General features: G+C 55.7%; 1 protein-coding gene across 6 annotated transcripts in view; it reads right to left on the minus strand.

Moving 5' to 3' along the window:
• Nucleotides 1-16,974, minus strand: part of SHANK2 (SH3 and multiple ankyrin repeat domains 2) — a 554,755-nt gene that overhangs the window by 406,497 nt on the left and 131,284 nt on the right. For all 6 annotated transcript variants that reach the window (XM_069565267.1, XM_069565270.1, XM_069565265.1 and 3 more), the window contains one exon: nt 4,867-4,983. In XM_069565267.1, the coding sequence (XP_069421368.1) occupies nt 4,867-4,983 (117 nt within the window). The remainder of the gene's footprint in view (nt 1-4,866; nt 4,984-16,974) is intronic.

Here is a 16,974-nt window from a genome sequence, read left to right on the forward strand (position 1 = left end):
TCTTCTAACTCTTGCCTTCAATCTTTCCCAGCATCAGGTCTTCCCCAACAAGTCGGTTCTTTGCATCCAGTGCCCAAAGCATTGGAGCTTCAGCTTCAGCATCAGTCCTTCCAATGAATATTCAGGGCTGATTTCCTTTAAGATGGACTGGTTTGATCTCCTTGTTGTTCAAGGGGCTCTCAAGAGTCCTCGGCAGCATCACAACTCAAAGGCATCAATTCTTTAACGCTCGGTCTTGTTTATGGTCCAACACTCACACCCGTACGTGACTACTGGGAAAACCACAGCTTTGGGTAGCATCACCATCCATCACCACCATCACCACCACCATAGTCACTTTTACTGAAAATCGACCGCACGCCAGGCACACCATATGTTTGTTTTCTATTTTAAGCCTCTTAGCAGCCCTGCCAGTTAGGTATAATTATCTCCACATCACAGAGGAGGGATTTTCTGGAACCCAGACTGCCACGTCTCCCTGCATTGCGGCTCTATCTTGAGGCGGCTTCTTAATCCCCTTCCCTGGCTCCTGTCCTGACCCAAAGGCACCAGGTCCCCACCCCGGGAGAGTCTGTTTCTCAGCAGCACTCTCCAGAGAGCCCTATACAACACCTCCTTCTGCTTGAAGGAGTTTCTCTCGTCGGCCCTGAGCCCGGCCTCACACGCCGCATGTGTGCAGGAGAGGAAGTGGACTCAGCGACGAGGCCAGCACTCTGGGGACGTGGGGAGGGCAGGGCCTCGGGTTAGGTGTCAACACAATTGCCAGGTGTGCCTGACAGAGGCTGGGGGGCCCTCGATCCCTCCGCCCACCCCTCCATCCCCCCGAGGACGGCTCATCAGAAGGAGGCTAGTGTACACGGAGCTGTGCGTCTCTGAATTTCACTGAGATTCCATCTGCACCGGCCTTTCTCACGCGTTGGGAAGGGGTGGGACAAGCTGAGGGAAAAGATTAAAAGGTCACACTAGCATCCCAGGGAGGGACACGAGGGATTCGGGAGGCTGGATCACAGAACACTCGCCGACTCCCAACTGGACATCCTGTCCAGAACCCATGGGCCACCAAGCGAGTCTGTGACCCTCCATGACGGCCTTTGGGACAGAATGCAAGGCTGGGTGTCCAAAACAAGAGGGGCCCCAAAGGCATTTCTACCCATGCTGCTGCAGAGGGTCAGATGGATAGGGCTGGACAGCAGCAGGTGGGCCGTGACGGTCCCAGGACCCTGGACAGGGGACAGCTCTCACGCCCTAGCCAGGCTCCCCAGAACGCTAGGAGGAAGGCACTCGGCTGGGAGCAGGGAGTCTGTCCTTAACTTACGTCTGGTGAGAGACCAGATGCAGCCTTCTGCGCCTGGGCCTGGCAAACTGGGGCCCACAGGCTAAACTGGCCCACTGCCTGGTTTATAAATAAAGTTTTATTGGCACACAGCCACACATTAATCTGCATATCATCTGTGGCTAAGTTCACACGGCAGAGGCAGAGTGGAGTAGCTGTGAAGAAGTCCATGTGGTCTGAAAAGCCGGAATAGTCACTCAGTGACTCTTTACAGAAAAAGGCTGCTGGCCTCTCTAACCCAAGGCAAGAGAGGCAGGGTCCTTCTACGAGCCCTGGGCGGCTCTGGGTCATCCCAAAGCCATCGGCCGAGGGTGGGGACAGGTCCAGAGGTCACTCAGAATACAGATTCCCAACATTCTAATAAAAAAGGTTACTTTCAAAGATCATCTTGCCCTCCATTATTTCAAGAGACAAAAAACATGGTTTTCTGTTTAGGGTTTTTTTTTTCCCTGTGATAAAATAAGCTTAAAATCTACCAGGGAAAATTAAGGAGTGCTTTCCCCGTCTACAGCAATAATTAAGCGGCACATGTTGGCACAGATGTTTTACCAGCCGAAGCCAAGCCTCCTGACGTGTGTTTTTCTAGCCCAGCCGAGCAAGATATCCCCGCACTCATAAATCCGTTCCAGCATCCATGTGCCTTGGAACACCTAGGGCCCCAGCTGTGTGCAAATCCCATCAATATGCTTTCATTAAGGAGCTGGCCAGCAGCTTTCAGGAAATCCCTTGAAGTCAGACTGAAATGCTTCCCCAGCCCCATCTGGCCGAACTGCTCTCCTGTGCCAGGAGCAGGGGACACCCTGAGAGATGGCGGTTTGTGTCCCTGAGAAGGTGGGCCCAAGGGGCAAGTGGAGGCCGGCAGGGACGACAGGTAAGGCCTAATAACGACCTGGCCCTGGGCAGTTCCCCTGGGCTGTACTGCAAAGGGCTGTGGCGTGAAAAGCACAACTCACTCTACCAGGGGCTCATCAAGGAAAGGCTTGACTGAGGGCGGGTATCTCAACTGGGTCTTGAAGAATGCATAGGAGTTTTCCAGGGCAAAGCAGCTCCCATCACTGAGGAGCCTTGCCTGGAGGGCAAGGGTCGCATCCCATCCCTGCTGCTTTCTGAGCATGCTCGCGCCCCGCTCGCCCAAGTTTTCAGTCCTTCTCACACGGGAGAGCAAGGCCTTTATATAAACTTGCTCACATGAAGGCTCTACTCATGGAGCCGAGAAGAGGTGAGCGGGGTCCTGAAGAGAGATCTGCACTCCTGTGTTCACAGGATCACCGTTCACAACAGGTGAGAGACGGAAGCAGCCTGTGTCCCCTGACGGATGAAAGGATAAACGTGGTCCATCTTCACAAGGGAAAACTGCTGCTGTTGTTCAGCCGCTCAGTCGTGTCCAACTCTTTGTGACCCCATGGGCTGCAGCACGCCAGGCCTCCCTGTCCATCACCAACTCCCAGAGTCTACCCAACCTCATGTCCGTTGAGTCTGTGATGCCATCCAACCATCTCATCCTCTGTCGTCCCCTTCTCCTTCTTCCTTCGATCTTTCCCAGCATCAGCGTCTTTTCCAATGAGTCAGCTCTTCCCATCAGGTGGCCAAAGTATTGGAGCTTCAGCCTCAGCATCAGTCCTTCTAGTGAATTTTCAGGGTTGATTTCCTTTAGAATTGATTGATCTCCTCGAAGTTCAAGGGACTCTCAAGAGTCTTCTTTGGCATCACAATTCAAAAGCATCAATTCTTCAGCGCTCAGCCTTCTTTGTAGTCCAACTCTCATATCCATACATGACCACTGGAAAAACCACAGCTTTGACCAGAGGGACCTTTGCCTGCAAAGTGATGTCTCTGCTTTTTAATATGGTGTCTAGGTTTATCATAGCTCTTGAAAGCTATGACGAGGGAACATTACTCAGCCTTAAAAAGGAAGAAAATTGTGACGCAGCCACAACCTGGATGAACCTGAGGACATTACACTGAGTGAAGCAAGAGAGACAAAAGGAGAGATTCCACGCGATTCCCCTCGTAGGACGCCCCTGGAGCTGTCAAGCTCACAGAGACAGGAAGCAGATGGTGCGGCTGGGGGAGGGGATGGGGAGCGGGTTGATGGAGACAGAGTATCAGTTTGGGGAGAAGGAAAGTTCTGGAGACAGAGGCAGGTGACACTCGTACCATGTGAACACATCTAAGGCTACTGAGATGCGCCCCTTAACTGCATAGTTAAGACGGTCGAACATTTGCTCTGTTTTACTTATTTAACCACAGTGAAGAAGGAATTAGGTTTCCCAGTTGGCGCTCGTGGTAAAGAACCCGCCTGCCGTGCAGGAGACATAAGAGATGTGGGTTCCATCCCTGAGTAGGAAAGATCTCTTGGAGGAGGGCATGGCAACCCACTTCAGTATTCTTGCCTGGAAAATCTCGTGGACAGAGGAGCCTGGCAGGCTCTAGTCCATGGGGTCACAAGAGAGTTGGACACGACTGAAGAGACTTAGCATGCAAGAAGGAACTAAACAGAAAAAGCCCACTGGGGACATGTGCACACGCGATGGAAAGGCTTGCTGTTGTTACACGGCGGTCCCACTGGCGTTCAGCGAGGTGCCATAATCATCTTGGGGGCTTTGTCAGCGGCTCCCAATCCCCATTTCATGGCTCCAAGCTGCCCCCCTCCGGGCCCCAGGGGAGACCCACTCTGGGGCACGTGTGACAGGGTGCCTGCAGACTCTGCCATGGGAGGCGGCATCTGCGCCCAGCTCTGACTGCTCCAGCTGTGCCCAGGACCCTCCTCTCACTTCCTGTGACTCAGGCTCTCCTTCTGGACAGGGATGTGTGTCCTGCGTGCTAAGTCTCTCCAGTCGGGTCCAGCTCTTTGTGACACTGTGGACTATAGCCCCCCAGGCTCCTCTGTCCATGGGATTCTCGAGGCGAGAATCCTGCAGCGGCTGCCATTCCCTTCTGAGGGGAGCTTCCTGACCCAGGGATGGAACCTAATTCTCTTATGTCTCCTGCAGTCGGCAGGCACGTTCTTTACCACGAGCACCACCTGGAAAGCTCGTATGATAGGGATAACCATCCTCAAGGAAGCTGGTGAGGAGCTCTCCCAGCTAAGCACTGAGTGTCTGTGTCTCCCCAGATTCCTACCCTGAAGCCCTAACCCCCAGTGTGACTGTGTCTGGAGATGGGTCTTTACGAGGTGATTAGTTTAAATGAGGTTGTGAGGGTGGGGCCCTGATCTGATAGGATTAGCATCCTTGCAGAAGAGACAGCCAAGGGCTGTTTCTGTCTCTGCACATGGGAGGACACAGCCAAAAGGGGCCAGGCAAACCCAAACCAGGAAGACAGCCTTCCTCTGGAGCCAAGCAGGCGGCCCCTTGGTCTGGGACGTGCAGCCAGGACTGTGAGAGATAAATGTCTGCTGTTTAAGCCGCCCCGTCTGTGGGGCTTCATTACAGCACCTGGAACTGGACACCCACCTGCAAAGCGCTCAGCACAGCCCTGGCTCTGGGGTGTACAGTTACCGAGGGTGTGGGGTGTGTGCCCGGCTCACTAACCTGGTTGTAGAGGGCGCAGATGTGCAGGGCGGTGTTCCCTGAGGCGTTCTGGGCCCCCATGTCGGCCCCGTAGAAGAGCAGGTGCTCCAGATGCTGCACGTGGCCGTACCTGCAGGCCTGAAATGAGAGCCCACACCGTGAGTGGAACCGCCCGGGACACACCTGGCTCCCCCAGAACTGATGGTGCAGCTGGCACAGATCACAGCCCACTTCTGCATCTGGACTGGGCCCCCCAGGACAGACCCCAGGGTGGGGAGCAGGAGAGGGGCTCGTGACGGGACACAGGACGATGCTCAGCTGTTCAACAGAGGGGTGGGGCTGTGTGGGGCCCACCCATTCCTTTCATTTGGACCCGCAGGAGGGGAACCCCAAAGACACCATGGCATGTCTCTGCCCCCTGAACTCAGCGACCGGCCCCAGGAAACGCGGATCAGGATGCTCCATGCCTGGCCTTGCTAATCCAAGCCCCCCAGACCCCAGGACGACGCATGAGGACATCTGTGGGTGTGCGAGGACCTGCTGCATCCTGGGGAGAGACCCCGCCCACCTGACCTGTCCTCTGGGCAGAGGCAGCCCCACTGAGACTTTAGCATGAACCCACCCTGAAGGGGTGCAAGCAGCAGGGGAGGTGGCCCCACGGCGTGATTTACCCTTTGCTGAGCCCTTCTAGGGCCGACGTGGGATCTATGAGCCAACAGGGTTCTGGGGTCAACCAGATCTGGCTTGGTTTTCCAGAACTTTCACCCTGAGCCTATGTCTTCATGTGCCAACAGAAACCCCGCTCTTCAAGGGGCTCTCATGAGTCACATGAATACGGGGTCTGAAAAGACCCCCAGTGCTGCTCAGGGTCGGCCAGCCCCCCACCCCCCACAGCAAGCGGGGAGACCTGGCATTGAGACTGCGTAGGGGTGGGGGTGTTCAGCTCCAGGGGGGTCCAGAGGCTGAGGGGGGGGTCTCCTGACCCTGGGCAGCAGGTTCTATCCAACTAACCCCACCCCATCCACCAGCACCGTCTGCACACCCAGCAGTGCACAGCACCAAGGTGGTGAGACCCTCTGTCCCTGTGTTGGGGCGACAATGCAGACAGGGAGATACAAGAGGCCAGGGAACGGGGTCCTGACCCAGGACTGCACACACGGAGGGCGGGGAGCGCCGGACACAGAGCAGACAGCTAGCTCGGCCGGGAAGGGCAGCCACGGGGGGTCAGGGTTGGGCTGGCGCTCAGCTCATTAGCCCTGCCTTTCTGATAACTGAGACAGACTGAGCGGAACCTCCACCTCTGTGCTGTGCAAGAGAAGAGCGCCACACCCCACCAATTAACAGAGGAGAGAGGACGGGAGGATAGGGGGTTAGTAATCGGATGAGCTTCAAAAAAAAAAAAAAACCGAGAAACACCCACGTTCAACCCTGGTGCCGCTGTTTATAGAGCAGACCATCACCAGAGATAAGGTTGCTTCTACCTGCCTGCCCCACCTTCCCTTTTCGTGGCAACAGCGCCTGCCTCTTCCTCTGGGGCCCCGACCCCGCTCCCAGAGGCCTGGGGGCCCACCCCTCCCCACGCCTACAGCACACCCAGAACTTTCGAGCTTCTGGCCATGGGCGTGGGCTGGGGATGCCCAAGTGACTCTTGGGAGCCGTGGAGATGGAGGCTGAAACATTTGTCAGAACGGAGGAGAAAATGAAGTTCTCGCTTTCCTCCAGGAGGGTCGGTGAGAAAAGCCACGGAAGCTCAGAGCTGCCGGGGCCACCAACGCAGAGGAAGGGAGAAGTGGGAGCTGAAGGCAGGAGAGAGAAAACAAGACATACACAGACACACACAGACACACACACACACACACACACAAAATAGAGACAGACACAGAGAGAGACACACACAGACACAGACACACACACACAGAGACACACAGAGAGAGACACACACAGACACAGAGAGACACACAGACACACACACACATAATAGAGACAGACACACACACACACAGAGAGACACACACAGAGACACACACAGACACACACAGAGAGACACAGAGAGAGACACACAGAGAGAGACACACACAGACACAGAGAGACACACAGACACACACACACACACATAATAGAGACAGACACACACAGTCACAGAGAGACACAGACACACATACAGAGACACACAGAGACACAGTCACAGAGAAACACACAAACACACACAGACACAGACACACACATACACACAGAGACACACACAATAGAGACAGACACACACACAGAGAGAGACACACAGAGAGAGACACACAGACACACAGACACAGACACACATAGACACAGAGAGACACAGACACACACAGACACAATAGAGACAGACACACAGACACAGAGAGAGACACAGAGAGAGAGACACACACAGACACAGAGACACACAGACACACACAGAGACACACAGACACAATAGAGACAGACACACAGACATACACACACACCGAGACACACACACACAATAGAGACAGACACACGCAGTCACAGAGAGACCGCAGACACACACACACACACACAGACACATACACAGAGACACATAGACACACAGAGACACACACACACACAGACACACACAGACACAGAGACACACACACACACAATAGAGACAGACACACACAGTCACAAAGAGACCACAGACACACACACACAGAGATACACACACATAGAGACACACACAGACACACACACAGACACAGACACACACAGACACATACACAGAGACACACACAGACACACATACAGACACACAAACACATACACAAAGAGACACACATAATAGAGACAGACACACAGTCATAGAGAGACCACAGACACAGACACACAGATACAGACACACACAGAGACACACAGACACAGAGACACACACATACACAGAGACAGACAGGCACAGAGAGACACAGAAAGGCACACACACACCCACACACACACAGACACACACAGACATTGCCAAGGTAATGTCCTGTGAATCCCTCTCAGTGAAAACTCTGCCTGGGCTCTTCCGGATGTAAGCTTAGGTATAATTTTAATTTTCCCCTTATATCAGTTTGAGATTTTTGATCTTCAAATTGAAGGAGCCCTCGCCAAACCACTCTCTCCAAAGGCCTTCCAGGAAGCAAGACTGGGTTTGGCTTAACTACCCTATAGTCAGAAGTGAAGAGAGCTGCATTGCTGTAAAAAAAACATTTAACAATCACTCCACACCCATCCTCCCCCTTCCCGAGGTTAACCTGAAATGGTGAGGTTTTATGTGACATCATGGGATCGTGTCTCGCTCTCCTCACCAAGGGTCACAACACGATCAACGCGAAGAGATAAAACAGCGCCGCTGACTCTAAGGGCTTCCTTCCCACCCCTGTCTTTCTCAGAGCCCAGTGTCTGAGAACAAGCAAAACCAGAAAATTCAGACACACGCTGGAACAACAACAAACTCCCATAATCGCTTTCCTAAAGGATCATATTTGCTCATCTCTTCTCTTAAACCACTGGCTGTTACGTGACTGTGGCCACCTGATGCAAAGAGCTGACTCATTTGAAAAGACCCTGATGCTGGGAAAGACTGAGGGCAGGAGGAGAAGGGGACGACAGAGGATGAGATGGTTGGATGGCATCACCGACTCAATGGACATGAGTTTGGGTCAACTCTGGGAGTTGGTGATGGACAGGGCAGCCTGGCGTGCTGCGCTTCATGGGGTCGCAAAGAGTCGGACACGACTGAGCGACTGAACTGAACTGAACTGTCACGCGACAGAAGCCAGGTTTGCTGAAGAAGCGGCCTGGCGCGCGGGAAAGGGAGGAGGGACTCTGGGCGAGGCGGTGGCCAGAGCGGTGAGCGGACCGGCTGCAGTCAGTGCGGGCGGGGGCGAGGAAGAGGTGAGTAAACCAACAGGAGCAGGTTTCCCAGTGTCTGAGAAGGGGGTCGGGGACGCAGCGCAGGCGGAACGAGTGGAAACTCCGCGGCACGGGGCCGGAAAAGGAGGCGCTTCAGAATGAGCTCTCGGTTTCAGCAGAAAAGCAAGACAGGAACTGTGTAGGCGCGCCTGGATGTGAGTGGACACACGCCCGACTCTGGTTGCACACACGCACCTGGGGTTCTGGCTTCGGCAAAGGACTGGACGAGGGTGCGGTAACCTACCCGGGGAAAACGAGAGCTGGAGACCTGCAGAAGCGGGCAGGCCACCCCATGTTCATGAGGCTCCTCTGTGGCGGTGCCACCTGGGTACTCACGTGTGCCAGTTTGGAGTTTCAAGGAGAGTCAGAGTTGAGTCAAGTTATGGAATCTGTTGGCAGATGTGGACTGCAATCACATCAAATTGTCACTTTTAGGCAAAAATGGCTGAATGATGGTGGTTTCGCTGATTCAGTCTAAGAGACGATATTTAAACCCACAGGTCTGAATACAGTCGCTTAGGAAGAGCATTTACAGGGGAGACAACAGGGGCAGAGCCTTGGGCACCCACCACTTAGAGGTGGAACAGAAGAGCAGGAGCTTTCCTGGTGGCTCAGCTGTAAAGAATCCGCCTGCCAACGTAGGAGATGCAGGTTCAGTCCCCAGCTTGGGAAGATCCTCTGGAGAAGGAAATGACAACCCACTCCAGTGTTCTTGTCTGAGAAATCCCATGGACAGAGGAGCCTGGTGGGCTACAGTCCATGGGGTTGCAAAGAGTCAGACATGACTGGGAGACTAAACAGCAAGCCCCTCTGAGAGGGCCTGGAGTCAGTAACAGGCCGGGAGCAGTGAGCACACTTAATACCCAGACCTTGGGTTCTAAATACCACTCTGGACTCAAAAGAATCGGGACTCCTGACAGAGATGGCTGATTCGATGGGGGCTGAGGCACAAAAAAACAAGATGAGCTTGGAACACCGTGCTGAGTCAGAAGGAAAAAGGATGACGATGTGTCCACAGGACACACGGGCCATCCTGAAGGGGCTCCCTGGACCCAAAGTGGGACATTAACAGACCTCTTGAAAAAAACAGGAATCCACGAAACCACATTACTATAAATGTGTGAATAAATAAACAGGAAGAGAAAGCTCCTTCTGATAACAGAAAGCCAACTAATTAGTGTGAGAAGTAAGGATGGGAGTAGGAAAATCTCCGTTTAGCAGTTAATTACTTAATTCAGGCAAGAAATACCGCGCATGCTAAAAACCAGCAGGTGAGAGGGAGATGGGGAAACGGGCTTTCTCAGATGCTCCGACTATAAAGGGAAGAGGAACCGGCAGTGCAGAATCTGGCAGGTTCCAGGTGAACTGGGGGTCAGAGTGGACATCACCAGTGACGGCAAATGGTCACCACTGCCCCCTGACTGGACCGCCAGAAACACACGTCCCCTCCATGATATTCCTGCAAAATGCCCCTCATCTCACCACCAGGAAACACAGAGCAAGTCCACACCAGGCAGCAGGCTCCACACGACCACCCTGTAACCTTCGGAAGAGGCCCCTGAGAGAACCAAGAGAAGATGGATGAACTCTGCCAGGTAGAAGGGTGCCTGCGGGGTCCCAGACGGGACCTTTTCACCGTGCGTGCCAAGTCACTTCTGTCGTGTCTGACTCTTCATGACCCTGTGGACTGTAGCCCTCCAGGCTCCTCTGTCCATGGGATTCTCCAGGCAAGAATACTGGAGTGGGTTGCCATGCCCTCCTCCAGGGGATCTTCCCAACCCAGGGATCAACCTGTATCTCTGACATCTCCTGCTTCGGCAAGCCTGCTCTTTACCACGAGCACCATCTGGGAAGCCCCACATCCTTTTACTATATTGGTCATTACTGGGACAATGGGAAAAACTCAAATGTGGTCTCTAAGCACATAGAATTCTCTGTATTTGCTTCTGCAAACCCTCTTTAAGTTTGAAATTAAAATATTCACTCAATTTTTAAAAAAGAGCAATTAGTACTTGTTTGACAAAAAGACCTCAAAGCTTATTAAAAATGTGTCCTCCCCCAAGATAAGTCGTGCTAACCCTTTGTCCTTTATTTGAAAAGGGTGTTGTACTTTCTGGCCCTTGGGAGACAGATTTAAAGGATTGACAGAGGTCAGAAAGTAAGGAGAATGTAAAACAGCACCCCCTGCATGCGTGGAGCTTAACCATTTTCTTCTGAGACGCTTTTTGGAAAATGCATGTGTCTAGGGCTCCACCCCAAAACCACTTCCTGCAAATCTCCGGGGCAGGTGCATTTGGAGGAGACTCCACACAGAATCTGGGATCTGGGATTCCCTCACCTATGCTGAGCGCCCCCCTCCCCGCATCACTAGCCAAACCCATGATACGTGTGAATGAGGAAAAAAAAGACTGCTCCTTCCTCCAGGCACGGCACTGCCACCTGCTGGACACCTGCTGTGATACAGCCAGAAGCCTAAATCTACAGCAAGTGGAACAGCGCCCCCTGGGGCTGTGCGGTGCAACTAGAGCAACGCGGAGTTGATCGCATCGCAAACGCTTCTGCTTGGTTCTGTGCCACAAGCAATCCAAGTCCACACCACACTTGGGCATTTCTCCTACAGCATGTGCTTTATAAGACAGGCTGGAGGTATGACAGCGGAACAGTCAGCGTGCAACACCCACACAGACCCAGAACCACACCCTGCTGTGAGCGCCATCAGGGAACGTCCAGGGGGCCTGTCCCATGACTGTGGGGTCAGGGGAAGCACTGAGGACTTGGAGCCCAGGTCTGAGGGTGAGCAGGTGTTAGCCCAGTGAAGAAGAGGGACAGGACGGAGCAGTGGCCCAAACCTGTAACTTCCTTAAGGCGAGAGCTTCTCATTTGAAAATGATAAATAATAAACAGCAACCAATAACAAATTAAGACCGAGAGGTAAACATCCTTAAGGAAATTGTTGCCGCAAATCAAATGAGATCTGTGTGAAGGCCTGTGAGCAAACGGGCGAGGTGCTCTCTGTCCAGTATCACTCCCTACAGACAAAACCAGGCAGGGCCGGAGGACACGGTGAGGATGTTTGGGGGCGTGGTCAGATGATGATGGGGATAGTGGGGGCGTGGCCAGGTGATAATGATGGTGATGATGTAGGGTGTGGCCAGATGATGGTGATGGGGCGTGGCCAGGTGATAATGATGTGATGTAGGGGGCGTGGCCAGGTAGTGATGGTCATGGGGGCGTGGCCAGGACTTATTAAGCACTTACTAGATCCCAGGCACTATGGGAAGTGTGTCATTTTACGGTCTCAAGAGCTCTATGAATTGTTACTGAGCCAACTTTAGAGATTTAGCAAAGAAGTTCAGAGAGGCTAAACCACTTGCTCAGGTGGCCCAGGCCATGCTGAGGGGGATCTGCAATCCCAGCCCAGAATAAACTGTACTGACAGCTCAAGGAAGAAATCTCACATCTCCCAAATAGAATCAGACAGAATCAGGGAAGGAGGAAGAGAGTGAGATGCCCCACGTGGGCCAGTCTTGTGGACACAGCTGCTCGTGAAGGTGTGTGTTAAGACGAGACTCCTTCACCAAGCAGCTGTCCTCTCACTGGGCCCTCAGCTGCACCAGTAACACATTCTCGAGTCCTGAGATAGCCAACCCCCATCACTCAGGTCACAGCAAGATGGCTGGCGCTGCACGGGTGGACGTGAAAGTACTAATAGTTAGCAACTAAAACTGCACTGAACTTTGGGCTTCCCTGGTGGCTCAGATGCTAAGGAATCCACCTGCAATGCAGGAGACCCAGGTTTGATCCCTGGGTCGGGAAGATCCTTTTGAGAGGGAATGGCCACCCACTCCAGTATTCTTGCCTGGAGAATTGCATGGACAGAGGAGCCTGGTGGGCTACTGTCCATACAGTTGCAAAGAGTCGGACACAACTGAGCAACTAAACTGCACTGAAGCCCCCTAATCCGACCCACCAATTGCCTAGGCCGTGGGATGTATTGGGGTGTTTTTTACTTCTTTATGATTCTTCATATTTTCAAAGAATTTTATGTTGAGCAGGTACTTCTTCAGTAATGAAAAAAATTAACGTGAACCCAAGTTTAAAGAAGGTTTGCAGACATGTCAAAAACGTGTGCTCTTCCAAAGTCAGCCTGCAGGGGGCGTGTGTTCCCAGTCGTGAGGCCTGGGGGCTGGATCTGAAGGCCTCACTTTGCAGGTAAACGTCAGCCTCCCATCACGCACAGGCAACCGAGCCGCCGGTAATACCTGGGAGCAGGCGGAAAGGAGCTGTCAGGTGCCACACAGAGGGGGCTGACGCAGACCCCAGAACCCCGCTGTGCTTCTCCAAGAATCTGGGCGATGCAAACCCGCCTGCCCTCGACTTCCTTCGGCCACCAGAGCACTGTGGCTGGAGGGGTGGCTTCGTCCGGGAGCCCTGGAGGCCGGACACAGCACCAGGCTTCCGGTGCGGGGCGCGCTGGGAACCTCGGGCAGGTCACCCACCCTCCCTGGGCCCGGCTAACTCGGAGCCCAGCAGGTGTCTGCCAGCATTGCGGGACGGGTGTGAATAGATGGGGAGGACAGCGTTTGCTGGGTGAACGAGGCCCTCCCTGAGCGAGGATGATAATCGGGGAGGGAGGGCTGCACTGCGATGAGTTCCTTGCTCAAGCCCCCTGCGCGACCCCTGCTGAAGGTCACGGTTCCGCGGAAGGCCAGCAGCTCCAATGAAGCAGGTGCTTCAGCAGGACTCGCGTGGAAAAGCAAGCCGCCGCCGGAGGACGGTGTAGGGGCCCTGACGGACGACGCGGGAGCAGGATGTGCCAGCCCGGTTAATGCCTCCGCCTTCCAAACGCACTGCTGGGGGCAGGGCTGCAAACCCCCGAGGCTGGGTGGCCTCTGGTGCCAGATGCGGGGAATCCACGCAGGGGGTCTCAGGGGCCACAAGTGTGGGAGGCAACACCACAGAAGTGAACCCCCACGCCCCCAGCATACACGGTCACCCTCCCTCCAGCGGGGGCAGCCCTCCCAGGAGACAAGCGAGCTTGCCCCGACCGTCCCCTGCATCTGAATAAGGCATTGGGCTCAGGGTGAGGCCGCCCCAGCCAGGGATGAGGCGGGAAGGGAAGGGAGAGGGAGGCGGGAGGCAGAGCCAGCCTGGGGCCGGATCCGAGCTCAGTGCCCTCTGCGGTTCTGGGTGTCTGATGCTCTGGCATCGGGAGTCTTGCGGGCACTGGAGGGGCTGCCCTGCCAGGGAGAGCTGATTCCTAGAAATGGACAAGGATGCAGCCAGGAGCACAAATACACAGCCACCATGCAGAGTCCTCACCGGCCCTCCTCCATGGGGCTCTCATGCTCGGGGCCCCTCACCCTGCCCTAACCACCCAGGGAGGGTCCCAGACAGCCGGGGCAGCCCCTGCCCCCCAGGGCCGCTGGGGTCCCTCAGCCTGCTCGTCCGGCCTCACCCGTTCCTTCCCTTGAAAACCACAGTAAAGCCTCTGTCCACAGGCCCCCCTGCCCTCCCTGCATGGTGGTGCCTGGCAGGCTGTGTCCCTTCTCTAAAGTCTGTGAGTGACAACCATCTTTCACGGGCAGCCATGTCCCGATGGGCTGGCCTCACCAGACCTGAACAGGAGAAAGTTACTTTAAGGGGAGCAGGGGGGAAACGCAGCTTGAGGAGCAGATGCCCAGCACATGGACATAGAGGGTCCCTGGGGAGTCTTCCAAAACACGTGGATAAAACTCCATCTGTGCCCGGGAAGGCCTGAGGTCTGTCGCACCCCCCAGGGCACCAGCCCTGCCACCCCGGGGACACAGACTCTGCCCCAGTGTCGTGACCGCTCGGGGCGAACGCGCTCCCCCTGCGTCCCTCGCTAACTCCACACTTAAGGACGTTATATTCTGAATGCACATTCTGGGAGTTCTCTGCATAACGACAGACATAATGATGTGTAAAGGGTGAGAATCCTGGAAGAAAAAGCACGCAGGTGTTTTCCGGTAGGACGGTCTGGTTCCCAGGTCGTACGTGCATTTGGCCCCTGTCACACCCTGGGGCAGCCCAGGCGACAAAAGAAACCTGTTCCGCGGAGGCTCCTCTCTGTGATGGGTGCACTGCTCTCGGAGGTGTCACTGAAAGGAGCATCACGCATGGGGCTGACCTTGCCCAGTTCCTTTGGATGGACCAGGGGGCCGGGCCGGGAGATGGGCCTGGGGGCGCCAGGCCTGGGGGGCACCCCGCTTGACCCTGTCTCCTTGGACTCACAGCTCAGCCCAGTGCCCTGGGCCAGCGGCTGTTCAGAGGCCCTGAGGGTCACGAGGAAGACAGGGCGCTCTGTCCTCGGTGACAATGCCCTGCACCTCCTCCTTCCTCGCAGGTCACCCGGGGGTGGAATGGCCCCCAGTGCTGCCCTGCCAACAGGGCTGGGACCCCCTTGGGAGCTGCTGGCAGAGCCTGAAACTGTCCCCTTTCACATCCTCAGCAAAGTGCATGTGTGATGATGACAGGCTTGGACTTTTAATGGTCAGCAGGAAGCTGATGGGGCTTCCCCAGTGGGGCAGCGGTAAAGAATCCACCTGCCAACGCAGAAGGTGCAGGAGACACAGGTTCAAGCCCTGGGTCAGGAAGATCCCCTAGAGAAGGACATGGCAACCCCTTCCAGTGTTCCTGCCTGGGAAATGAGACGGACAGAGGAACCTGGCGAGCTACAGTCCACGGGGGTCACGAAGAGTCGGGCATGACTGAGCGTGCACGCACACACGAAGCTGAGGGCCAAAGGCAGCTACAAGCCGAGATGAGCAGACAGACTGAGCGCCACCCACGCCTGGGGGACCGCTGGCCTGCCCCTGCCTGGTCACGGCTGGAACCCTCCCAGGGAGATGTGAAGCACGGCCGGGCAGGCGTGTGTGTGCGAGTGAGCATGTGTGGGTCTGTGATCTTTGCTCACATCCATCATCTGTCTCCCAGGCCCCGTCACATGGATCTGAGACCCACAGGATGGGGTGTTACTATTCACCTCTGGGCTCAGTGTCCAGGACACTGAGCAGGCCTGGCAGGCATGACACAGGAGGTGACACCTATGCCAGGGTCGGGGGGGGCAGTCTGCAGTGTGGCTGCAGAGCCAGGGCCCTGGGCTCAGGGGCTCACAGTGGCTGCCTGGCACCCGAATGCCATGGCCCGGGAGTGGTTACGGAAAACTCCAATTCCGTGACAGTCAGGGTCTAGGTCCCGGGCGCGTTGGGGACTCCGGCATCTGTCTGCTTCACTGAGTTAAAGGAGGCAGACCCCCAGAGCACACTCCTCTCCTAGGGGGCCAGACGTCCTGCAATCGGCAAGGCCCCCAGGCAAGGCGAGCGGAGGGTCCGCTCGCCCCTCAGCTCCGCCCATTGCCCCCGCCCCAGCCTCCCAGGCCCCTCTCCCCGCCCATAATTGACCCTCCAGCCGCCAAGAGACACACGTGCCTCCTCCAGGGGCGAGCACGCCACATGACAGGCCCCACGGCTCCCCTGAGAACGCGGTGTTTTCACAGGACGAATCCAAACCCCAAAGAGACAACAGCTCAGGAGGCGGTGTCTGCTGAGGGGGGATCTCGGACGTGGGCTTCCCTCCCTCCCTGCCATCCGTTCCCACCTCCTGGGGGATGTGACCCCGGGCCTCCCCCGGCGGGAGGCCCACATCCTCACTTCCCCTCCTCCAGGCCCAGGAGGCCCACATCCTCACTGCCCCTCCTCCAGGCCCGGGCAGCCTCCAGCACAGGGGTGCCTGAGGGCAGCCCGCCCCACCTGCCGAGGCCTGCTGCGCCCACTGGGAGCTCTAGTGCCAGCTCTATAGCCTCCAGCCCGAAGGGCAGGTGCCCAGTGACAACACTGCCAGGGGAGGGGTGACTCCTTCTGGAACCTTCCACGGTGAAGCCCTGGAGACCCAGAGTCGGTCACTGGCGAGGTCCATGCTGGGTCCCCCCACCTGCGTCCCTCATGTCCCCTGAGCAGCTCAGCCCCCCTCCTGCCCCCGCCCAGAAAAATGCCATCCACAGCCCAGTGTCACTGCAGACAATCGTGGCCCTCGGCTCCTACGAACTCTGCAAACACAGCAACGTGAGTTTCGGGATTGTTCGCACCCTTGCTGGGGGAGCTGGAGGGCCCAGGTCGTGACATTCCCGGCAGAAGCAACTGCTTCGGCCAAGAGGGCAAAGAAGGAAGGCAGGACCTTTCTGGAAAA

This window comes from Ovis canadensis, chromosome 21 (assembly GCF_042477335.2).
Source record: "Ovis canadensis isolate MfBH-ARS-UI-01 breed Bighorn chromosome 21, ARS-UI_OviCan_v2, whole genome shotgun sequence".
Classification (NCBI taxonomy): domain Eukaryota; kingdom Metazoa; phylum Chordata; class Mammalia; order Artiodactyla; family Bovidae; genus Ovis; species Ovis canadensis.